General features: G+C 44.2%; 1 protein-coding gene across 1 annotated transcript in view; it reads right to left on the reverse strand.

The window, feature by feature from the left end:
• Window positions 1–807: 807 nt before the first annotated feature.
• The window catches only part of LOC122921297 (NACHT, LRR and PYD domains-containing protein 12-like), a 28,225-nt gene continuing 2,162 nt past the window's right edge, over window positions 808–26,870 (reverse strand). Inside the window, exons 3-4 of the mRNA XM_044271276.1 lie at window positions 24,494–24,559; window positions 808–2,510 (exon numbers count right to left, since the gene is read on the reverse strand). Coding sequence (XP_044127211.1) covers window positions 808–2,510; window positions 24,494–24,559 — 1,769 coding nt within the window. The remainder of the gene's footprint in view (window positions 2,511–24,493; window positions 24,560–26,870) is intronic.

Consider the following 26,870-nt stretch of genomic DNA (forward strand, 5'->3'; position numbering starts at 1 on the left):
CTTAAAAAATAAATTAACTATATGTAGATGCCCCGACACTAAGTTTGGATTATTATTTCAGGTGTTTTGACTCAAATTTAAAATGCTACATTGATGGTAAAACACGTGTTGTACAGTTTTGTGCTTATTTCACCCCCCCCATGTATTTTTTGTTAAAATGAGGAAAACATGAAAGGTCCTTGCCGGTAGCTGCTTTGAGGTTTCCAGCAGCTGCAGTTCTGCTAGGAGGCACAGCAAGCCTCAGCTCCTCACTGCTCACTCCCTGGCTGACAGCTTTCCCTGCCTGTCCCATTTCTACACACACAATTCTTCTTCTTTGTAATTCTATCCCATCCCATATCTGTCCTTGGCAGTACAATACAAGCTTGATTGTGACTTTTCACTGTCCCTGACTCCCATTTTCCTGGCAGACACTGACACCCAACCACCCTCATTCACAGCCCCACACACAGTGACTTTCTGCTCGTTCTGCTAGGGCATCTCCCTGCCTGATGCAGCACTGATTGGCTCATGTAGGTTGTCTGTTGGCCTGGGAGCCAATCAGGGCAAACCTTCCCCCCCTCTTCCTATCAAGGTCATGTGAGACCTCTTCTTCCTCCCTAGTGATTTTTCCCGCTGACATGTGCAATAAAATGGCGCTATGTGCTGTTTTAATGGATTTGTCCGAAACAAACCTGAAAAAGTTCAGGTTGGCCTGTCAGCCAAAATTTTGCAAAGCTCGTAAAAAATCGGTTTGCTAATCTCTAAAACATACAATAAATCTGCCAGAACCTGAATACCACAGAAAGATGAAATATAATTAGTATTTTACCTCAGAGTCTGCAGATTATGTAATCCTGGTGCAAGTCTTTCTAATCCTTCATTGTCTAAGGAACATCCATATAGATCGAGTTCTTCTATATTTGTGCATGTGTCCAGAATAAACGATAACACTGTGCAGTCTAGAGCCGACATGTGAACATCAGAAAAGTCAAGACATCTGTGTGATTGTAGTGATTCCAGCACCAGAGCCTTATTCCGGGATTCATACAGATAGAAAAATGTACTGAGAAGTTGCCGCTTGTTGTCCTTACTTTCCATTGGCCTCTTTTCTACTAGAATGAAGTTCTTTAGCCAAGTGATGACATCTATAGATGTCTGAGTTGCTTGTCTGTCCAGGTATCCAGTTAGCATTGACCTGGTGGAGCCATCTGATAGACCACACAGGAAACGGAGGAACATCTCACCTCGTCCATCAGGATAGGATTTGGCATCTTTGAGTGATTTCTGTAACTTCTCAGGAGAATAATCCAAATAATGTACCAAGGCAGAAAAGAATTCCTGAACAGTGAGATGTAAGAAGGAATAGGACACAGGTTCCTCTGATTCCATCAGAAAACTTGCTAAGAGCTTTGACTTATTGCATACATGGAAACAGTCCAGATCTCGTTCCTCAAAGATAATCCTTTGATTCATGACTCCATGTTCTGCCATCCATCCGATGGACTGCAGGATCTTCTGAGCGTCACTTTTGTCCAGGCAGTGATTGGACAGGATGTTGGCGACAAATATCGCAAAGAGCTGGGTGACGGTTTTGGGTAATAATGACACTGGATGAAGACTACTTGTTGGCTGGAAGCTCCTGGACAATACTGTACAAATGATCCAGCAGTAGGACGGGAGGTAACAGAACGTGTACAGGGTGTCATTCTGCTTCACATAATTAAAAGCCTTTTCTGCCAGTTCAGGGTCGGGGAAGAAGTTTTGAAAGTACATCTGTCGTTCTTCCGGTAAAAACCCAGTGATTTCTACTATTCTCTGGAAAACGCTACAATCAATTGATGCCAGTCTGGTTGGACGACTGGTCATTAGGACAGAACAACCATCAAGAAGATACTTTCTCACCAAACTATCCACAATCTGACCACAAGTTTCGGGCTGTGTAGGATTAGAGCACGAGTGACATAATGAGAAATCCAGGTTATGAAGACTTTCATCTAAACCATCAAATATAAAGAGAAGTTTTTCAGGTTCCTGTAAGATGTTACTAAGCTGCTCCTCCAGATATGGGTACTGATGAAGGATTAGAGTGTCCAGACTAACTTTATCCAGTCTGTTGAGTTCTCGGAATTTGAAGAAAAAGACAAAGGAGAATCTTTGATAGAGATCCCCCTTCACCCAGTCATAGACAACTTTCTGCATCAGTGTGGTCTTTCCTACACCAGGCACTCCGCTCACCATTACCATACGTGGCAATTGTTCGGATCGGTGATGCCAGCGGAACAGTTTGTTGGGGGAAATGCGTAGTAATTCATTGTGTTTTCTCTTTAAGTATTCCTCATGTTTTACCCCGGTCTCTATTAGCTCATTCTCAGATCGTCGTCTGAAGTGATCAGTGGAGACAATGGGGAGGTTGACATAACGTGTACAGAATGGAAAACTCTCCTCTCGCTGGTTACATCTTGGAGGTTTTTTCTCTAGAAGTTTCTCAGTTCTTTCATGTAAATGTTTCTTGTGACGGATCTGGAATTCTATAGAATAGGAAAAAAAAAGGTGAAGATAAGAAGATGAAACAGAACTAAATATCTCGATGAAGAAATAGCAGATACTGTATCTGTACATTGCTGAATTTTCCAGCTCCTCTTGGCCACATTACTTTTCTAGACACACTGGAGTGGATTTACTAATAGTGTCTGAAAGTAAGACAGTGTAAACTAAGACCAGACCGTCTGACACTGCTCCAGATTTATCACACAGACTGACACTGGATGATAAATCTGGATAATAACTTTACACAACACCAAGGGCACCACAAACCAGGGAGACCCCAAACCAGGGTTTGCCACGAGGGGGACAAAGGGTGCTCTATTCACTGTGCATGGTCTAATGAGTACCAGGGAGGACTATAGCCACCGTGAGTACTAGTACCACCATCACACACATATTCTCACCTTCCACCCGGGCCACCACTGCATGTTACTAACTAGAATATTAGGTGTGGTGGTGCTGTACGGTGTAATTTGCATGAATTGCAGGCAGCATGTCATAGAGCAGGAGGAACTGAGATTTGTATATAGTTTATGGGAAAAGACCCAGTGAAACTTGTACTTTATTAAAATCAACACTGTCAGCATGATCAACCCTACTAAACCATAGTGCCTGGTAGGGTTGATCATTCTAATGCAAAAAATATTTTTTTAGGTATTAATAATGCATAGAAATCATTACTTTTATAAATATGCAAATTACTTAGATGGAACACCTAGGGGTGTGCTGTAGCGTTATAATGTCACGGATGGTGTTACAGAAAACTAGAAGACACAAATGAAGATCTGACTGACTTGATCCAAAACTAAGGAACAAAAGGGTAAGCCCTGTAACAGCCCTAGCTCTCTCCCTTACTGCTGAAGATCTGAAGTTGTATAAACCGCAAGGTGATTATGGGGAGGAGATATATAGGGAGGCAATCACTGCTAATAGATGACAGCTGGGAGAGGGAGGAGAGATGTCAAAACGAAAGCAAAACAAAAGAAGATCATGCAGAAGGTACTGAAGAACGTCTAACGGAACTTCTCAAAGATCTGGTGGTGACATATAAGCACCCCTGGTGCACTGAACACTGCACCCTGACATTTCATTGATAAAGCAAGACACCTTATCTTTCCCTGTCTTCTGCACCTGAGTACTACCTCCAAATGTCTGCGCCTGTACTACAGCTGGGCTGCTGCTTATCGAGCATTTCAGCAGTATGCACAGGAGTCGATAACCTCATTTAACCCAGAAGCGATCCTCCTGTCTCTGTAGCCAGGGACGCCTCTACTTAAATTATGTCACCAGCACCTGCACTGGTCAGCAAGCAGCAGCAGAGCTATAGCATAAGTGCAGACTTTTGGAGGGTTAATCATGCTGACTGTAGCTGGCCAGCTAAGACCTGTCCTAGGTTGCCAATATAGCTTATATGTTTATACAGCTAAACCTGCCAATAACCTTAATACAGTTCCTATGTTTGTGTGTTAAAGACAAAAGAGTTATTTACAGTGACTAAATGTTTGGATGTCATATAACTGTTATATATTGTGTTCACAGAAGCAGAAAAGATAATATGCCTTTAAGATTAATTATATAATGTAAGGTAAGCTCAATGACACAGCAAAAACAGAAAGCATAGAGTTAAACTGTTGCTGCTGGGCAGGAGTCTTGACCAATCACAGCCAGCCTCACACATAGCAAGAGAGAGGAGCTGAACAGACATTCACTCCACTAAGAGTTGTGTTTTATGGTAGTAGAAAGGGCAAAAAAGGTATTTAACCACCTCAGGACCGCCGTACGCAGGATTGCGTCTTTGCGGCGGTCCTGTTTCTCTGGGTGGACGCGCCAGTGCGTCCTCTCGCGAGACGCGAGATTTCGGGGAAAGCCGGCCCGCGCATGCGCATCGCGGGCCAGCAAAATTTAAAAGACAAGTTCGTCATCAACCTGCCAGCCAATGATCGTGGCTGGCAGGTTGCTGATTTTCAAAAAAACGAATCAGCAGCCAGAAAACACATCATATTAGTAAATATGATGTGGTTATATGGCTGCTGTGCTCCTCTGCTCCTTCTTTTGGTCGGTTGGTTCCAGCAGAGGAGCACACATCACTGTGAGTACCCACCAACACCACACTTAGCCCCCAGATCACCTCCCAGCACCCCAATTAACCCCTTGATCACCCCTTCTTGCCCCTGTCAATCACTAGTGAAAAGTAAAAAAGTGATCAGTGCAAACTGACACTTTTTTTTTTTCACTGGTATTGACTGATAGGTTTTAGGATAGTTTAGGCCCCTTGGTTAGGTAGTTTAGCGATCGGTTAGCGCCCAGCCCACCGCACCGCAGTCACTTATTCGCTGATTAGCGTATCGCTAATCAGCATTTGTACTTTTATAGTATCTGTAAGTGATCAAAACTGATCACGGTCAGATCTATAATAGTATTAGTGTCACTTTAGTTCACCTTCCACCCAAAATGCAGTGTTTGCCCGATCAGGCCTGATCGGTCGCCCACACGTGCGTTCACCCACGCCCGCCCCACCGCAGTGACAAAAAATATATATTTTTTTGATCACTGCACATTCACTTTACACGTGCTGCGGCGATAAAAAAAATCTGTTTTGATATTTTTTATCAACCGCAGCGGCCTCCGGTACTTCGCTAGCCTCCCCTTTGTAAGACAGGCTTGCTTTTTTTTCTTGGGTAGTCTCAGGGAATACCCCCTAAATTTAGTTGCCCAAATGTCAAACAGGGGGTATTCTTCTGAAGAGGCCTACAGGCTTCTGACCCAGTCGGATGAGGAATGGGAACCCTCATCTGACGAATCTAGCGGGTCAGAATACGAACCTGTAGAAAGCAGTGGCTCTTTGACCCAAAGTTCGGACGAGGAGGCTGAGGTCCCTGATAGCACCAGGCGTACCCGGCCCTGTGTCGCTAGACCGCAGGTTGCGCAGGATCCGCTTCAAGAGCAGCAGAGTGGGGCTGGTGCTGTCGGATTACGTGGTGAGGCATACACCAGCAGCGCAGCCCTTCCTGGACCTAGTACCAGCACTGCCGTACAACCTGGTGAAGTAGCGAGCACCAGAAGGGCAGTTGATGCTGGTACGGTGGCACGAGCAGTAGTGACCCCGTCGCAGCCACCGCAAAGACGTGCCCGTAGAGCCCCTAGAATCCCTGAGGTGCTGGCAAACCCTAATTGGCAGTCCCCAACTTCAGCCGCACCTGTAGTTCCCCCATTCACCGCCCAGTCTGGAGTTCGGGTTGAGACAGCTCAGATCGGTTCGGCCCTGGGATTTTTTTAGCTGTTCTTGACTGCGGAGCTCTTGGACTTAGTCGTGGCCGAAACAAATCGGTATGCCACACAATTTATATCCGCTAACCCGGGAAGCTCTTATGCCCAGTCTTTCCGGTGGAAACTAGTCCAAGTTTCCGAATTTAAATTTTTTCTGGGCCTTCTCCTCAACATGGGTCTAACTAAAAAGCATGAATTGCGGTCATATTGGTCCACGAACCCAATTCATCACATGCCCATGTTCTCTGCTGCTATGTCCAGGACACGATTTGAGACCATCCTGTGTTTCCTGCACTTTAGCGACAACACCACCTCCCGTCCCAGAGGCCACCCAGCTTTTGACCGGCTCCACAAAATTCGGCCCTTCATAGACCATTTCAACCAGAAATTTGCAGATTTGTATACCCCTGAGCAAAACATCTGCGTAGACGAGTCCCTAATACATTTTACCGGGCGCCTTGGCTTCAAACAATACATCCCAAGCAAGCGCGCCCGGTATGGGGTCAAATTGTATAAGCTCTGTGAAAGGGCCACAGGCTATACCCACAAATTTCGTGTCTATGAAGGAAAAGATCAGACCCTGGAGCCGGTCGGTTGCCCTGACTACCTGGGGAGCAGTGGGAAGACAGTCTGGGACTTGGTGTCACCCTTATTTGGCAAGGGGTACCCTCTTTATGTGGACAATTTCTACAAAAGTGTGGCCCTCTTTAGGCATTTGTTTCTAGAACGGATTGGCGCCCAACGGCTCGTTACCACCCGTCTTGCAAGGGGGCAGAGGGCTGCATTGTGTAACGAAGAACTGCTCGCGGTGAAATGGAGAGACAAGCGTGACGTTTACATGCTCTCCTCCATTCACGCAGACACGACAATACAAATTGAGCGAGCAACCCGTGTCATTGAAAAGCCCCTCTCAGTCCACGACTATAACCTTCACATGGGAGGGGTGGACTTCAATGACCAGATGTTGGCTCCGTATTTAGTGTCCCGCAGAACCAGATGCTGGTATAAGAAGGTGTATGTATATTTAATTAAATTGGCTCTGTATAATAGTTTTGTTCTCTACAGTAAGGCTGGGAGAACTGGATCCTTCCTCAAATTTCAGGAAGAGATCATCGCGTACCTCCTGTACCCAGGAGGTTCCGTGGCCCCATCCACCAGTGTAGTTAGCCGTCTACACGAGCGACATTTCCCCAGTGTCGTTGCTGGTACCTCAAACCGACCGCCACCCCGAAAAAAATGTTGTGTCTGTAGCAGGAGTGGAATAAGGCGTGACACCCGCTATTTCTGTCCTGACTGTCCTGACCACCCTGCCCTATGCTTTGGAGAGTGTTTCCGGAAGTACCACACACAGGTACACTTAGCATAGGGATCACATCTCACAGGACAGGCACACAGGGCTATTAAGGCCCATTCACACACAGCTGCTGCAAACCTCTCCTTTCACCTGGGACAAAGTGCATAATGTACTTTGCCACATCTTTGGGCGATTTGCGCTTTGCACATTGACCCATGGGGAAGGAGAGGTTTGTTCTATAAAGGTAATAAAAAAAAAACAAAAAAAAAACACCAGTAAGCAAAAAGGTTAATGTTTAATTCAAAAAGTTAAAGTGTCTTCTTTCCAAAATGGGGTCACTTGTGGGGTAGTTATACTGCCCTGGCAATTTAGGGGCCCAAATGTGTGAGAAGTACCTTGCAATCAAAATGAGTAAAAAATGGCCTGCGAAATCCGAAAGGTGCACTTTGGAATATGTGCCCCTTTGCCCACCTTGGCTGCAAAAAAGTGTCACACATCTGGTATCGCCGTACTCAGGAGAAGTTGGGGAATGTGATTTGGGGTGTCATTTTACATATACCCATGCTGGGTGAGATAAATATCTTGGTCAAATGCCAACTTTGTATAAAAAAATTGGAAAAGTTGTCTTTTGCCAAGATATTTCTCTCACCCAGCATGGTTATATGTAAAATGACACCCCAAAACACATTCCCCAACTTCTCCTGAGTACGTAAATACCAGATGTGTGACACTTTTTTGCAGCCTAGGTGGGCAAAGGGACCCACATTCCAAAGTGCACCTTTCGGATTTCACCGGCCATTTTTTACAGATTTTGATTGCAAACTACTTCTCACACATATGGGCCCCTAAATTGCCAGGGCAGTATAACTACGCCACAAGTGACCCCATTTTGGAAAGAAGACACCCCAAGGTATTCCGTGAGGGGCATGGCGAGTTCCTAGAATTTTTTATTTTTTGTCGCAAGTTAGTGGAATATGAGACTTTGTAAGGAAAAAATAAAAAAAATAAAAAATCATCATTTTCCGCTAACTTGTGACAAAAAATAAAAAATTCTAGGAACTCGCCGTGCCCCTCACGGAATACCTTGGGGTGTCTTCTTTCCAAAATGGGGTCACTTGTGGGGTAGTTATACTGCCCTGGCAATTTAGGGGCCCATATGTGTGAGAAGTAGTTTGCAATCAAAATGTGTAAAAAATGGCCTGCGAAATCCGAAAGGTGCTCTTTGGAATATGTGCCCTTTTGCCCATCTTGGCTGCAAAAAAGTGTCACACATCTGGTATCGCTGTACTCAGGAGAAGTTGGGGAATGTGTTTTGGGGTGTCATTTTACATATACCCATTCTGGGTGAGAAAAATATCTTGGTCAAATGCCAACTTTGTATAAAAAAATTGGAAAAGTTATCTTTTGCCAAGATATTTCTCTCACCCAGCATGGGTATATGTAAAATGACACCCCAAAACACATTCCCCAACTTCTCATGAGTACGGCGATACCAGATGTGTGACACTTTTTTGCAGCCAAGGTGGGCAAAGGGGCGCATATTCCAAAGTGCACCTTTCGGATTTCGCAGGCCATTTGTTACACATTTTGATTGCAAAGTACTTCTCACACATTTGGGCCCCTAAATTGCCAGGGCAGTATAACTACCCCACAAGTGACCCCATTTTGGAAAGAAGACAACCCAAGGTATTCCGTGAGGGGCATGGCGAGTTCCTAGAATTATTTTTTTTTTTGTCGCAAGTTAGTGGAATATGAGACTTTGTAAGAAAAAAATAAAATAAAAATAAATCATAATTTTCCGCTAACTTGTGACAAAAAATAAAAAGTTCTATGAACTCACTATGCCCATCAGCGAATACCTTAGGGTGTCTACTTTCCGAAATGGGGTCATTTGTGGGGTTTTTCTACTGTCTGGGCATTGTAGAACCTCAGGAAACATGACAGGTGCTCAGAAAGTCAGAGCTGCTTCAAAAAGCGGAAATTCACATTTTTGTACCATAGTTTGTAAACGCTATAACTTTTACCCAAACCATTTTTTTTCCCAAACATTTTTTTTATCAAAGACATGTAGAACAATAAATTTAGCGAAAAATTTATATATGGATGTCATTTTTTTTTGCAAAATTTTACAGCTGAAAGTGAAAAATGTCATTTTTTTTCAAAAAAATCGTTAAATTTCGATTAATAACAAAAAAAGTAAAAATGTCAGCAGCAATGAAATACCACCAAATGAAAGCTCTATTAGTGAGAAGAAAAGGAGGTAAAATTCATTTGGGTGGTAAGTTGCATGACCGAGCAATAAACGGTGAAATTAGTGTAGTGCAGAATTGTAAAAAGTGGCCTGGTCATTAAGGGGGTTTCAGCTAGCGGGGTTGACGTGGTTAAAACAGTTATATAATGTTCCTACTGTTAATATAGTGATTATAGTAAACTGTATACTGAACCAGTTATATGTGTGTTTACTTACAGTTCCTCCAATTGCAAACTACAAAGTTCACAATGCATACAAACGAACTACTGAGCCATACAATTATACAATCCAAACAAATTGCATACAAATGCGAACTGCTCATACCAGATCATAAGTAATTGTATAGAGCAAACTGCAAATCAAGTAGAGCAAGTGAACTATTGGTTAGACCTCAGATATACCCCTCAGAGAGATCATAAAGTGCTTAAATAACTTAAAGTGAGAGTACAGATACTCAAGAGAAATATATCTACCATTTTATGTTGAATGACAAGATTGAACAGTTGAACCACCGTCTTATGCATACCACCAGTTGTGATACTTTATGCAACACGTGTTTTCTACATGGACTATCTGCTGCGGAGGCGGCAGTGTTATATATGAAGAAAAGTTGAAGTTAATAAAGAAGTTATTTCAAGCCTTTGGTGTGCTCTTTAAACCTACTGTTTTTATAGAATGGCCTTAGTAGAATTACAGAGCAATAGACAGTCTGGTTAGACTAAAAGTCAGAGATATCATAATTCTTCTAATGCTACAGCGCAAAAGGCACTTCATAGTGCTGCGCCTGCCACACTGACAGGGTCGCTTTAAAATCATGGTCATTCTGGGCTGTGAAGTCAAGGAGTTGGTTCTATTAGTGATTAACAGTTTTCTTTCCATTATAAGGTGGTCCTATCAGTGACTGAGCCTTTCCTCTATGAGGAGGAGGAGGTCTTATCAATGACTGAAAGCCTTCCGTCTATGAGGAGGAGATCCTATCAGTGACGGACAGCCTTCCCTCTATAAGGAGGAGGTCCTATCAGTGACTGAGCCTTTCCTCTATGAGGAGGAGGAGGTCCTATCAGTGACTGAAAGCCTTCCGTCTATGAGGAGGAGGTCCTATCAGTGACTGACAGCCTTCCCTCTATGAGGAGTAGGTCCTATCAGTGACTGACAGCCTTCTCTCTATGAGGAGGAGGTCCTATCAGTGACTGACAGCCTTCCCTCTATGAGGAGGAGGTCCTATCAGTGACTGACAGCCTTCCCTCTATGAGGAGGAGGTCCTATCAGTGACTGACAGCCTTCTCTCTATGAGGAGGAGGTCCTATCAGTGACTGACAGCCTTCCCTCTATGAGGAGGAGGAGGTCCTATCAGTGACTGACAGCCTTCTCTCTATGAGGAGGAGGTCCTATCAGTGACTGACATCCTTCCCTCTATGAGGAGGAGGTCCTATCAGTGACTGACAGCCTTCTCTCTATGAGGAGGAGGTCCTATCAGTGACTGACAGCCTTCCCTCTATGAGGAGGAGGTCCTATCGGTGACTGACAGCCTTCCCTCTATAAGGAAGAGCTCCTATCATGGACTGACAGCCTTCTCTCTATGAGGAGGAGGTCCTATCAGGGACTGACAGCCTTCCCTCTATGAGGAGGAGGTCCTATCAGTGACTGACTGCCTTTCCTCTATGAGGAGGAGGTCCTATCAGTGACTGACAGCCTTCCCTCTATGAGGAGGAGGTCCTATCAGTGACTGACAGCCTTCCCTCTATGAGGAGTAGGTCCTATCAGGGACTGACAGCATTCCCTCTGTGAGGAGGAGGTCCTAACAGGGACTGACAGCCTTCCCTCTATGAGGAGGAGGTCCTATCAGTGACTGACATCCTTCCCTCTATGAGGAGGAGGTCCTATCAGTGACTGACAGCCTTCTCTCTATGAGGAGGAGGTCCTATCAGTGACTAACATCCTTCCCTCTATAAGGAGGAGGTCCTATCCGTGACTGACAGCCTTCTCTCTATGAGGAGGAGGTCCTATCAGTGACTGACAGCCTTCTCTCTATGAGGAGGAGGTCCTATCAGTGACTGACAGCCTTCCCTCTATGAGGAGGAGGTCCTATCAGTGACTGACAGCCTTCCCTCTATGAGGAGGAGGTCCTATCAGTGACTGACAGCCTTCTCTCTATGAGGAGGAGGTCCTATCAGTGACTGACAGCCTTCCCTCTATGAGGAGGAGGTCCTATCAGTGACTGACAGCCTTCTCTCTATGAGGGGGAGGTCCTATTAGTGACTGACATCCTTCCCTCTATGAGGAGGAGGTCCTATCAGTGACTGACAGCCTTCTCTCTATGAGGAGGAGGTCCTATCAGTGACTGACAGCCTTCCCTCTATGAGGAGGAGGTCCTATCGGTGACTGACAGCCTTCCCTCTATAAGGAAGAGCTCCTATCATGGACTGACAGCCTTCTCTCTATGAGGAGGAGGTCCTATCAGGGACTGACAGCCTTCCCTCTATAAGGAGGAGGTCCTATCAGTGACTGACAGCCTTCCCTCTATGAGGAGGAGGTCCTATCAGTGACTGACAGCCTTCCCTCTATGAGGAGGAGGTCCTATCAGTGACTGACAGCCTTCCCTCTATGAGGAGGAGGTTATACAAGTTATACTGAATCGTCACAGAAAACTATATATAAATCTGCTCCGCTCCTCCTGCTCTATAACAACCTGCTGCAGTCCAAACACCATGTTCTATGTGACAGGTGGAATGTAATGTAAACAAATAGCAGTTTTATTATAATAGGTCTACAGTTAGGTCCATAAATATTGGGACATCGACACAATTCTAACATTTTTGGCTCTATACACCACCACAATGGATTTGAAATGAAACGAACAAGATGTGCTTTAACTACAGACTGTCAGCTTTAATTTGAGGGTATTTACATCCAGATCAGGTGAACGGTGCAGGAATTACAACAGTTTGCATATGTGCCTCCCACTTGTTAAGGGACCAAAAGTAATAGGACAGAATAATAATCATAAATCAAACTTTCACTTTTAAATACTTGGTTGCCAATCCTTTGCAGTCAATTACAGCCTGAAGTCTGTAACGCATAGACATCACCAGACGCTGGGTTTCATCCCCGGTGATGCTCTGCCAGGCCTCTACTGCAACTGTCTTCAGTTCCTGCTTGTTCTTGGGGCATTTTCCCTTCAGTTTTGTCTTCAGCAAGTGAAATGCATGCTCAATCGGATTCAGGTCAGGTCATTGACTTGGCCATTGCATAACATTCCACTTCTTTCCCTTAAAAAACTCTTTGGTTGCTTTTGCAGTATGCTTTGGGTCATTGTCCATCTGCACTGTGAAGCGCCGTCCAATGAGTTCTGAAGCATTTGGCTGAATATGAGCAGATAATATTGCCTGAAACACTTCAGAATTCATCCTGCTGCTTTTGTCAGAAGTCACATCATCAATAAATACAAGAGAACCAGTTCCATTAGCAGCCATACTTGCCCACGCCATGACACTACCACCACCATGCTTCACTGATGAGGTGGTATGCTTAGTATCATGAGCAGTCCCTTTCGTTATCCATATAATTCTCTTCCCATCACTCTGGTACAAGTTGATTTTGGTTTCATCTGTCCATAGGATGTTGTTCCAGAACTGTGAAGGCTTTTTTAGATGTCGTTTGGCAAACTCTAATCTGGCCTTCCTGTTTTTGAGGCTCACCAATGGTTTACATCTTGTGGTGAACCCTTTGTATTCACTCTGGTGAAGTCTTCTCTTGATTTTTACACACATACACCTACAGATATAGCATTGTTAGCGCTCCCTTCAGAATAGCTGCAGCGCAAAGTAATTTCCAATTTAATTAGCAAACCCGAATCGCGTAAAAAGCCATTGAGAAAATTCAGGCTGCAATGTTGGTTTGTGAACACCAGATGGCGCATGGAACTACAGTCAGCTAGTTAGTTCCCGTGCGCTATACAGTGTCTCAAGCAGGGAAAGGGTCTCCAGCAGGAATCCTGTGCCCTGGAGAGCAAAGAATAAAAAATAGCAATACATATAAAATAGTGATAGATCCAGGAGCATACACAAACAAATAAATTAATATCCAATAAATACTGTAGGTCCTTCACTAACTGCCTGCTGTCTCTGTTATTCGGCAAATTCCATTAAAAGATCGAAGCGCTGACATTGATAGTTACTTACCAACTACTGACACCTAATACTGCAACAAATTGCTGTGAACTTTGATACATATATTCTCTATTCTATGCTGCTACAATTATATAAGAATATGGAAGTGAACTGAACTTGTCTTATTCCCCTCTGTGATTTGGAACACTATCTAACTCAGGTGCTGCTACATAAACTATGATATTTATGGGATATTAATTTATTTGTTTGTGTATGCTCCTGGATCTATCACTATTTTAAATGTATTGCTATTTTTTATTCATTGCTATATTTTATTGCTGGTCATTATTTTAGCTGCTATATTGATTTATTATATATAAATATATTTTATATATTTATATTATATATACATTTGCATATAGTATAATTAGTGTAATATTGTATAATTATTTTTTTATTCAGAGGTTATCTATATATGTCCATTTTACTGTACAATACATTATATCTAAATCACCATACCTCATATGGATCATGGAATAAATAATAAACAATATTACACTAATTATACTATATGTAAATTTATATATATAATATAAATACTGTATCCAGCCACTATAGGAACATAGCTAATAAATACTCTGTATCCACTACTTCAGAGAAAAACAAATAAATAAAAATAAATATGGAAAACTGCATCAAGATACAAAACAATATACACTTAAAGGATAAAAAAAACTGATGAATGCAATAATATTGATTGTGTATCTGACCTACTTGAAGCAAACTCTCTTATAAGGGCTCTTTCACACCTGCGTTATTGTCTTCCGGCATAGAGCTCCGCCGTCGGGGCTCCCGGGGCGCTCCAGAGTGACGTCAGGGCGCCCCACGCGCATGGATGACGTGATTGCATGGCACGTCATCCATGCGCATGGGGCGCTCTGACGTCATTCTGGAGCGCCCCGGGAGCCGCACGGACTGTAAGTATACCGCTCCCCCGCTCCCCACTACTACTATGGCAACCAGGACTTTAATAGCGTCCTGGCTGCCATAGTAACACTGAAAGCATTTTGAAGACGGATCCGTCTTCAAATGCTTTCAGTACACTTGCGTTTTTCCGGATCCGGCGTGTAATTCCGGCAAGTGGAGTACACGCCGGATCCGGACAACGCAAGTGTGAAAGAGGTCTTACTTGAAATTGGGACATTCTCTAATAACTTTCCCACTCTCAGTATGGCTACAATAGGATCTAAGGCCCCTATCACACGGGCAAGGAGGGGCTGGAGGGGTTAAAAAAAAGGGCTGGAGGGGTTAAAAAAAAATAAAAAAAATAATAAACTACTGTACAATGGATTAACTGTACATTTATATATTTATGTATCGATCACAATTATGATTCAGTACATCTAGAATATTAGACTATATATTTGCATATGCAGCTCTATAATATATCTGTATACACCGCTCCATTATGTCTTTACGGCGATGGTGACATTACCCTGCTGCATGATAGTTTCACATAGGGGTCATTTCCATAGGGGGGCAGCACAGCTTCAGGTATTCCATACCAACCATCGGTGCCCCATCTTTGCAGGGGCGCAAGTTCTGCATCACCATCACTTAGCAGGCTGATATCTCCGTCTGTCATCACATGGTACCTAAGTACGCTACGCGCGCAGATCCATCACGCCTTCGGATCCGAAAGTCAAGCCCTGTCACGTCTTCAGGCACCAGTAGTCCTTCACGCACTCAGGACACGATTTAAGTGCTGTCACGTCCACAGGCAAACACGGTCCTTCACGTCCAAGGACTCAGCTTAAGTCCTGTCACGACTACAGGCGCATAAAATAAAATAAAACGCCATACCATCAGTTCATGCATCAATTCATGTCACGTCGCATCCATTTCAGTTGATACCTGGGTCACCCCACTCACTATGTTCCAGGGCAAAGGTGCACGCATTGCATTCCATGTCACCACCTAGTACGGGCGCACAATTGGTAGAACTTCACAGGTGATTAGTTTCCGGGCGCACTAGTGCATGCATGAGGGCCACATTCGGGCAACAGGGCCTTCATGTCTCACAATGTTTTAGATGGAACCATCACAGGATCAAAGGAGCCAAGGCACGCTCGATTCCCAGAGAAGTCTCGACCTACTGTCACTCCCATTCCCTCAGATCCTGGACCATTCCAAAACTGTCAGCAGAACTCCGGCGAAGAGGCATCCCTTTTCCCGCATCGGCCAGGAAGGCCGAACTGTTTCGTCTCCTCCAGGCGGATTCGGGCCCCAGCCAAGACGTGGTCACCATGAACACCATACAAACTTCTATCAGTCAGCTGCACGCAGCCATCAATAAGGCTGCTTTCACACTAGCGTTCGTCGGTCCGCTCGTGAGCTCCGTTTGAAGGGGCTCACGAGCGGACCCGAACGCAGCCGTCCAGCCCTGATGCAGTCTGAATGGATGCGGATCCGCTCAGACTGCATCAGTCTGGCGGCGTTCAGCCTCCGCTCCGCTCGCCTCCGCACGGACAGGCGGACAGCTGAACGCTGCTTGCAGCGTTCGGGTGTCCGCCTGGCCGTGCGGAGGCGTGCGGATCCGTGCGGATCCGTCCAGACTTACAATGTAAGTCAATGGGGACGGATCCGTTTGAAGATGCCACAATGTGGCTCAATCTTCAAGCGGATCCGTCCCCCATTGACTTTACATTGAAAGTCTGGACGGATCCGTCCCAGGCTATTTTCACACTTAGCTTTTTTTTGCTAAAATAATGCAGACGGATCCGTACTGAACGGAGCCTCCGTCTGCATTATTATGATCGGATCCGTTCAGAACGGATCCGATCGAACGCTAGCCGAACGCTAGTGTGAAAGTAGCCTAACATGGCCTCGTCCATGTCCAGCTTTCAGGCCAGACTTGAGGTCGTTGAAAGCAGGGCATCCAATCCCACTGATGACAGTCAGGGTCCGGTGGTTCCATCTACTTCCGCCGGCACGGGCATCCATACCCCGCCCAATTTCCCCAGCATATCCCCATCTCACTTCATTCCTGCTAATCTGAGGAAAGACATTCTTGAGGGTAAGGACATTAACTTAGCCTCATTACTAATAGCCACCCACGAAGTACCAGACAACAAAACGATCGCATGCGGCGAAGTGTCGGTCATATTGAAATCTAGAGACAACCGATTGAACAGGAAGCTCAGTGTCACCGAATTCGTTCTAGCTTTCAGCTTATATAGAGACGTCATATGCTCAGTATCCCTAACACGCAGAGAAGAGTTAGATCTGTACCTCTATAAGGTGGTGGACCTTGGTCACAAGTACGGGGGCACCGCCTTTTATGAATATCATCGCTCGTTCTCCGCCAAAGCGTCCGCTTTACTTACCTAGTTCCAGCATACTGTAGATTGGGCAGTCGTGGACACTGAGCTGTTCTGTCGACACTTCGCCGGGCTGAAATCGCCGGCATGTGTCAATTGTGGGTCTTATTCCCATTCAGAAGAATGGTGCACCAATGCCAGCGCGCGACTTGACTTTCCTATCCCCAAAAACTCCCCGGATGCATTTCAGTCCAAAACAGCCACGGGGGTGGACAAGTTAGGTCGGCCCATCAGATATTTGGGGAAGTCGCAGATCTGCAACAATTTCAATGCAGGGAGCTGCTTCTACAATCAGTGCCGCCTATTGCATCTTTGCGCTAATTGCTTCAGGGTACACCCCCGCATCGCTTGCCCACAGAAAGGGCACAACCCCGCATGACTAAGCGTTGTAAATATTGATATGCTTGCGCATCACCTGTCGGGTCATCCAGACATAGCATGGGTCAAATTTGTAATTGGTGGATGTTCATCAGGGTTTCACACAGGACAGGTCGCCATTCCCCAGGCTTTGTTTGAATGTAGGAACTTGCAGTCTGCCTTAACCAACCCCAAGGTGGTGTCGCAGCTGATTCAGGCCGAGCTAAGCAAGGGATGCCTCATTGGTCCATTCATCAAACCCCCGTTTGAAACCTTCAGGATCAACCCCATAGGGGTAGTCACTGGGAAGTTTTCGAATAAAAAAAGACTGATTTATGACTTGTCAGCGCCCCATTCTTTATCCACACCTAGTCTCAACTCGCTCATTCCAATGAAATATTCCTCCATAGACTAAGCCATCCAGGTCATTCTGTCCTTAAGTGAACAAGCATACTATCCAAAGCTGACATCACGGATGCCTTTAAGCTCCTTCCTATATCACCTCAGTTATGGCAATGGCACGGAGTCAAATGGGAGGGGAGTTATTATTTCGCCAACAAGTTAACATTCGGGTCTAGATCTAGTCCATGGCTTTTTGATCAATTCGCCAAGTGCCTGCACTGGATCTTACAGCACAAATTCCATGCATGCCACGTCATACATTACTTAGACGATTTCCTGCTGATCGAACCCCCTTCCCGATCACCTGTTGACCTCAATACTCTGATACGGGTTTTCAGGGAACTTCACGTACCTGTGGCTGATAACACAACGGACGGGCCCAGCACCAGGATCACCTTTTTAGGAATCCAGCTAGACACTGCATCCGGTCAGGCCAGTCTACCAGAAGACAAGCTGTCTAGAATAAGAACTGCGGTGTGCACCTTGCTCCAAGGGGGGGGGGGGGGGGGTCACGTCCAGGGTCAATCTGCAAAGCGTCTTAGGGATGCTCAATTTTGCCATGAGGATCATCCCCCAGGGTAGATCATTCATCTCCAGACTCCTTCGCTTGTTGCCCGAGGCAGCAGATCAAAATTCGATCATTCCTCTCAATCGCCAGGCCAAGGCAGATCTGGTAATGTGGGATCAGTTCTTGACACACTGGAACGGAGTCTCATTATTTATACCCATGGTCTCCAACAACTCTCCTGTCGTACACACAGACGCCTCATCTTCGGTTGGGTTTGCGGCAATTTATGGTGGGCACTGGATAGCTAGTGCTTGGCCGGCAGAGGTATCCTGCATCCCGGGGTTTTCAGGGTCATCGCCTCTATTCGAGATTTACCCCATAGTCGCAGCAGTGCAAGCCTGGGGTAGTCATTGGTCCAACAACACGGTACTATTCATTTCCGATAACATGGTAGTGGTCGATCAGGTCAACAAAGGGAAATCAGCATCCGGGCAGGTCATGGCGTTCCTAAGGCGGTTCGTGTGGTTGGCATTACAACATCATTTTAACTATGAAGTCGCGCACATTGCCGGGAAGGCAAATTTGGCCGCAGATGCCTTGTCAAGACTTAACATGCAGTCTTTCTTCCAGGTTTCTCCAGACGCAGACCCATGCCGGACTCCAACACCAGCTTACAACCTCCTCCACATGGATTGAGGCACCACTTGGAAGTGGCTAGGTCACTCATTAATCAGTCCCTGTCCAAAAAACACGCAGAGGAATTACAACACGGCCTGGGGACATTTTATCACGTTCAAACGCCTATTTCCACAATCTCACCTAGACCATGTGTCTTACATCCTAGCATTCATAGCATACTGCCACAAGACTCTAAAACTGTCCCATAGCACAATCAAATTATACTTAACCGGCATCCAGCATTTCTGGTACAGCATGTACCCCGACAGACCATCGTTATTTTTGGCACACCCCATCAAAGCCATCCTAAAGGGGATTCTATGTACAACGGTTAGACCCAAGGCGTCACGGGAACCCATCACAGGGGAAATGTTCAAATCCCTGTCTCACATGCTAGACAACGAGCCTTTCGGACACCATACCAGTCTACTCATCAAGACAGCGATATATCTCAGCTTCTACGGTTTCCTACACCCAGGCGAATTCACATGCTCAGGCTCCTCCCCTGGTTACCTCCAGAAGGGACATCTCGTTCAGGTGGGTTCCTCATTCTCACTCTCCCTACAGCATTCGAAGACGGCACGGCCGGGGGAAACCGTACAAGTGAGATATTTCCCCACCGGGAATGCCTGGTGCCCGGTAGCGATCCTACGGGAATGGTCTGACACCATCGTACAGGCCCCGGCTCGATCTCCCCTACTAGCTCTTGGCTCCGTTCCCCTCAGTATTCAAGTTTTCCTAAAGCATGTACGGATCCTCCTCTCCAAGCTGAAGGTAAATCCGCGGTCAATCACGGGGCATTCATTTAGGATAGGCGCGGCACCCCGGCGCACATCAGTAAAGAAACTAGGTCGTTGGCAGTCCTCATGCTATACCAGGTACATTCCTAATCCACGCTCCGAAATGTCTTGTGCTTTCCAGAAGTTATTACTGTAAGTCTGTAACATGAGTCCTTTGTACCATCCGGGTCTCACGCGTCATTTTTGGCCCCTTTAGGCTATCCTCACATAAGCAGTTCCGCCACACCCCCACTGCTAAGGTTAGGGCTCATTATCTGCTAGCCGATCCGATCACAAGTATAGGCGCGGCAGACGCCGCATTTGTGTGAGGGGAGGCGCCAGCAGCAGCTACAAAAGGTGGGAGCAGTGAGCTCCTAGACGACGCGGTCTTCAGCTCAGCTCACCCTCCCACCCACAGCCCTCAACTCACATATCCTCCTTCCAAGGTGGCCCTCTTTAGGCTATCCTCACATAAGCAGTTCCGCCACACCCCCACTGCTAAGGTTAGGGCTCATTATCTGCTAGCCGATCCGATCACAAATATAGATATAGATAGATAGAAAGGTAGATAACCTCTGTATTAAAAATTATTATACAATATTAGACTAATTATACTATATGTAAATGTATCTATAATATAAATATATAAAATATATTTATATATGATAAATCAATATAGCAGCAACGCTGTATATATTGGTCTATTTTTGCCTGTAAACTTTTGGTGTATTTTAAAACTTACCCAGCGCTGGAGCTGTATTAATTTATTTATTTTTGTTTTTCATGTAACAATATTATTTGTTTTAATGGTGTCAGTGTTAACATCAAATTCATATTAGGTTTCCATTGCGCAATTGTGGATAAAGAGATCCAACATTAAGAATAGCAAGAATAGGTGTGGGGATTGTCCTGGCAGAAGGGGGGGGGGGGCTGCCCTCAAGGAGGAAATGTTCAAAAGGCTTTGCTAAATACAAATGTATCCATACTGTACATGTTGTTTTCGATACTGTATTAACATTCAGCCACTATAGGAACATAGCTAATAAATACACTCTGTATCCACTACATTATATATCTGTATACAACACTTCGTTATATATCTGTACACCCCGCTCTATTATATATCTGTATGCAGTAGACCGCACAAAATCCGGTACAATGTATCACCAGGTGTTATCCAAAACGAATCCACTTGTATCACAGATGTAAAGACATAATGGAGCGGTGTATACAGATATATTATAGAGCTGCATATGCAACTATATAGTCAACTATTCTAGATGTACTGAATCATAATTGTGATCGATACATAAATATATGAATGTACAGTTAGTCCATTGTACAGTAGTTTATTATTATTTTTTATTTTTTTTAACCCCTCCAGCCCTTAGATCCTATTGTAGCCATACTGAGAGTGGGGGGTAGGAAAGTTATTAGAGAATGTCCCAATTTCAAGTAATAAGATAGTTTGCTTCCAGTCAGGCGCAGGCAGTGTAGTCAGCGATACTGAGGTATAATACTGCAATGTGCACCATTAGTCGATCCTTTTGTATGTACTTGCAACCTTAATGAAGGGCGGCATTAGCGTATGAATCGCGATTTGCATGTAAATACCTTCAGTGTTTAGGGGATAAGAAAGTTATTAGAGAATGTCCCAATTTCAAGTAATAAGATAGTTTGCTTCAAGTATGTCAGATACACAATCAATATTATTGCATTCATCTGTTTTTTTTTTATCCTTTAAGTGTATATTGTTTTGTATCTTGATGGAGTTTTCCATATTTATTTTTATTTATTATTTGTTTTTCTCTGAAGTAGTGGATACAGAATGTATTTATTAGCTATGTTCCTATAGTGGCTGAATGTTAATACAGTATTTATATTATATATATAAATTTACATATAGTATAATTAGTGTAATATTGTATAATTATTTATTCCATGATCCATATGAGGTATGGTGATTTTGATATAATGTATTGTACAGTATAATGGACATATATAGATATAGATAGAAAGATAGATAACCTCTGTATTAAAAAATAATTATACAATATTACACTAATTATATATATATATATATATATATATATATATATATATAATATATTTATATATAATAAATCAATATTGTAGCCAAAATAAGGGCCAGCAATAAAAAATAGCAATGAATAAAAAATAGCAATGCATATAAAATAGTGATAGTTCCAGGAGCATACACAAACAAGTAAATTAATATCCCATAAATATCATAGTTTATGTGGCAGCACCTGAGTTAGACAGTGTTCCAAATCACAGAGGGGAATAAGACAAGTTCGGTTCACTTCCATACTCTAATATAATTGTAGCAGCATAGAATAGGAGAATAGAGAATATATGTATCAAAGTTCACAGCAATTTGTTGCAGTATAGACAAGGGGCCAGATTTATCATTAGCTCAAATCAGAATAATGGAGTGAAAAAGTCGCAAATTTTTGCGCAATCACTAAAACTGCGCAAAAATTTGCGACTTTTTTCTGCTCTGCACTATGCTCGCCAGTTTTCTGAAAGTGGGCGTGTTTTCTTATGTAAATTAATCTCTAGACAGATTTACTATTGAGACTATTTAAAAAGTCGCAAAAAAGTCGCAAAAAATTGCGCAATTTCACTCCAGTGAGGACCATGCTTATCTTATGAGACTTTTTAATAGAACATGCGACTTTTTCATAAAGACGTGCGACTTTCGTAAAAGCTGCTTACTGACGGACAAACTGCTACCGTCAAACCACATTTATTACAGTCTTAAAGGGCCGATCATAAATCTGACTTGGCTAAAACTGACTTTAGCCATATGTGATAGTGGAGTGAGCTGTCAGAGTCATGATAAATCTGGCCCTAGGTGGCAGTAGTTGGTAAGTAACTATCAATGTCAGCGCTTCGATCTTTTAATGGAATTTGCCATATAACAGAGACAGCAGGCAGTTAGTGAAGGACCTACAGTATTTATGGGATATTAATTTATTTGTTTGTGTATGCTCCTGGATCTATTACTATTTTATATGTATTGCTATTTTTTATTGCTGGTCATTATTTTAGCTATTGTCCTGATTTTAGTTAATAAACACGTACTCCACCAGAAGCGCAGTGAAAGGGTCTCCAGACAGAAAATAACCTGCACTTTCAGCCTGCAGACAATACCCCCCTTCCCCCAAACAGGGAGTTCCTTTTTCTACGGCAGCGGTCAGCAACCTTCGGCACTCCAGCTGCTGTGAAACTACAATTCCCAGCATGCTCCATTCATTTCTATGGGGGTTCGGAGAAGAACAGAGTAAGTATGCATGCTGGAAGTTGTAGTTTCCCAACACCTGGAGTGCCGGAGGTTGCCTACCCCTGGTCTACGTGCTTTCAGTGAATAGGAGGGCAGGGCATCAGTGTGTAGAGAGATAGCGTGCGATCTAATTCACAGACAGCCTGTAAGGGGGGGATGCAACCCTATTCAGAGCCTCAGTAAAGTTCATTTGATATACATTCGATTTGCTAATATAAGCTTAAGTCCTCAGAAGTTTTTTTATGTTATATTTATATCCAGTTCAGCAGTATATTGTGTATATACATAGTTCCACTACCAATCGCAATGCGTGACTGCATAGAAATGTAAATGCTGATATTATTGATAACTAGCAATGCAAGTTATATTATAATATAAATAATAATAATTATAATATATATTTATATACACGCACATATATATACACATACATGCATGTATACAAATTATTCATTTATATTCATAAAGTAAAGTAACACCATATACAGTAATATATATTTGTACTGTATGTATTTTTATTTATTTAATTAGGGATTAGGCTATCTTTCTATGCAAATTTTTGTCTCACTCTGCCGATTTGGCTGCGTGCAGAGCAGTAGTTATGATAGCGATATTATGTCCTAGCTCTCTCCCCCCCCCCCCCCCTGGTGTAACAACCTGAATATACAGCTGGGACATAATATCGCAATCATAACTACTGCTCTGCACACAGCCGAATCGGCAGAGCGAGACGTGGAGCCGGATACTGCGTAGCAGTATGTGCTTGTAGTATATAAGCCTTTGTCTTTGCTGTGGATAGTAGGGTTAGGAGGGGGAGGTGACTTGGATTGACAGCCTGGGGAAGCAGCCCTATGCTGGATGAAGGAGTGTGAGAGCGAAGGTTAACACTGCCATCTGCTGGCTTTGTTGTGTATTGTAGGTACAGTGTTCGTTTCATTCATAGCGAAGGATGAGAACTCGCGCTTCGGCAGTAACGATATGCGAAAAGAGGGAGCGCTAGCGATGACACAACTGTACCTCCTGGAGAGTGTTCTTGATCTGGCCAACTGTTGTCAAGTGTGTTTTCTTCACCAGGGAAAGAAGTCTAGTTGTTTTCCCTGGTCTTCTGTGGTCTTCCGGTGTTGCTGAGCTCACGGGTGCGTTCCTTCTTTTTAAGAATGTTCCAAACTGTTGTTTTGGCCACACCTAATGTTTTTGCTATCTCTCTGATGGGTTTGTTATGTTTTTTCAGCCTAATGATGGCTTGCTTCACTGATAGTGACAGCTCTTTGGATCTCATCTTGAGAGTTGACAGCAACAGATTCCAAATGCAAATAGCAGACTGGAAATGACCTCTGGACCTTTTATCTGCTCATTGTAATTGGTATAATGAGGAAATAACACACACCTGGCCATGGAACAGCTGAGAAGCCAATTGTCCCTTAACAAGTGGGAGGCACAGATGCAAACTGTTGTAATTCCTACACCGTTGATTTGATTGTAAATACGCTCAAATTAGAGCTGACAGTCTGCAGGTAAAGCACATCTTATTTGTTTCATTTCAAATCCATTGTGATGGTGTATAGAGCCAAAAATGTTAGAATTGTGTTGATGTCCCAATATTTATGGACCTGACTGTCTATAAATCTCACTTACCTTTGAGTTGTGGGGACAGTTGGTGGCCATGTTCATCCAGCAGGATTTGCTGCACCAGAGTGTCACCTAATAAGAAATGATACAGACGTCATCAGTGCTGGATGTACTGTACACATATAATGTACAGGAAATATCACATTATACAGGACCGGACGAGGTCTAATGGTCCTAAATGTACAGCTGTGAAATAGTGTCCATGTGCCCCACACTGTGCTAGTCACTGTGTATGGTCACCTTGTGGTGGTCATTGCATGTCCTGGCATTGTGATGGATACTGTATGAAGGGGCACTATGGTCGTTAGTATGAGCGTGCTGTAGTATTATTATTATAGCTCCATTTATTCCATGGCGCTGCAGATATGATAAGGGATATACAATACATAATAGAAAACAATTGCAATAACCATGAACAAGACGAGTTACAGACTGTTACAGAAGGAGAGAGGACCCTGCCTGTGAGGGCTTACCATCAAGGTACTGTATGGGAGAAGGACACAGTAGGTGAGAGTAAAGTTGGTCAAAGCGGTATAATGGCAGCAGGGTTACAGTAGGTTGTAGGCTTGTCTGAAGAGGTGGGTTTTCAGGTTTCTTTTGAAAGTTTCCACTGGAGGTGAGAGTCTGATATGTTGGGGTAGAATGTTTCAGAGTATAGGGGATGCACGGGAGAAATCTTAGCAGCGATTGTGGGAAGAGGTGATAAGAGGAGAGAAGGAGGTCTTGTGAGGATCGGGGATTACGTGTGGGGATGTATCGGGAAAGTAGCTCAGATATGTATGGAGGGGACAGGTTGTGGACGGCCTATTGTCTACTTGTTAAAATTTTAAACTATTCGCTGGGCAATGGGGGGTCAGAAGGGAATGGCAAAGTAGTAATGGGGAGAGGTGGATTAGCCGGCAGCAGAGTTGAGAATATATTGGAGGGGTGTGAGGGTCCTAGATGGAAGGCCACAGAGGAGTGTGATACACTATTCTAGGTGGGAGATGATGAGGGCATGTACAAACATTTTTGCAGACTCATCGTTGAGGAATGTGCTAATTCAAGAGATATGTTTGAGTTGGAGGTGGCAGGTGATGTGCTGGCTGGTAATGGGCTTGGATGTGCGGCTTGAAGGACTTGGTTGACTGAGGAGTGTGTGTGGCCATTGGGGGGTTGAGTGAGATGGGGGAAAGATGATAAATTCTGTTTTATCCATGTTAATTTTAGAAAGCGAGAGCAGAAAGAAGATATAGAAGATAGGCATTGTGTGATTCTTGATAGTAAGGTGGCGATGTCTGTAAAAGAGAGGTAAATGTGTGTAGCATAAAAATGATACTGAAATCCATGGGACTCCATGAGCTGTCCCTGGCCGAAGGTGTAGATTGAGAAGAGCAGGGGTCCTAATACAGAGCCTTGAGGGACACCAACAGAGTGGGGACGAGATGAGGAGGTGGTGTGCAAGTGGGAGACACTAAATGTCCAGTATGTGAGGTATAATGTGATCCAGGAGAGGGCCAGGTCTGTGATGCCAAGAGATGAAAGAGCTCGTAAGAGAAGGGAGTGGTCGACGGCAGGGGCGGATTGGCAATGTATTGTATCTGGAAACTTCCCGGTGGGCCGGTGGAGCACACCTATTCTTATAAAAGTTTGCAACCAGCGCCAATTAACATACCGCTGGCTGTCAAAGATCCCGGCTGCTGCGCTGCTCAATCCCGACTGTCCGACACTTCTTGGGCTATAAGGGTGTGTGGAGGTGGGTGGTGGTTAAAGCCGTGTGGTGGGCGCAGTGTCAGGGATTTACTGTCACCGCCAGATCTCTGAGAAGTTCTGATAGACGTTCTTCAGTACCTCCTGCATGATGTTCTTTTGTTTTGCTTTCGCTTTGACATCTCTCCTCCCTCTCCCAGCTGTCATCTATTAGCAGTGATTGCCTCCCTATATATCTCCTCTCATACTGCCTCACTTTGCGGTTTATACTACTTCCTGGATTGTGTTCTCTGCTTGAAGTTGCTACAGCTGGTTCTTCAGATAAGTCTATTTCTGTATTTGTTGTTTTCCCGTTGGCTTGATTCTAGGTGACCCTGACTCCCTCCGTATTAAGTGCAGGGAGCTGGTGGTCGTGTCCCCTCACTATTATAGGGTTTTCAGGTGTCTTTCAGTCTAGGTACGTGGACATGCAACTTTCTATCATTGAGATCTTTGCATGGGCTGAGAAGACAGGGAGAGCTTCAGGGCTTTAATAGGGCTCACCCTTTTGTTCCTTAGTTTTGGATCAAGCCAGTCGGATCCTTATTTGTAACTTCTTGTTTTCTGTTACACCACCCGTGACATTTACTGAGTGACTCAGTGTCTGCCTGCCAGCCCTGCTGTGCTACACTGACTGGACTTACTATGGGTGGGG

The sequence above is a fragment of the Bufo gargarizans genome, chromosome 11, assembly GCF_014858855.1.
Source record: "Bufo gargarizans isolate SCDJY-AF-19 chromosome 11, ASM1485885v1, whole genome shotgun sequence".
NCBI classification, from domain to species: Eukaryota; Metazoa; Chordata; class Amphibia; order Anura; family Bufonidae; genus Bufo; species Bufo gargarizans.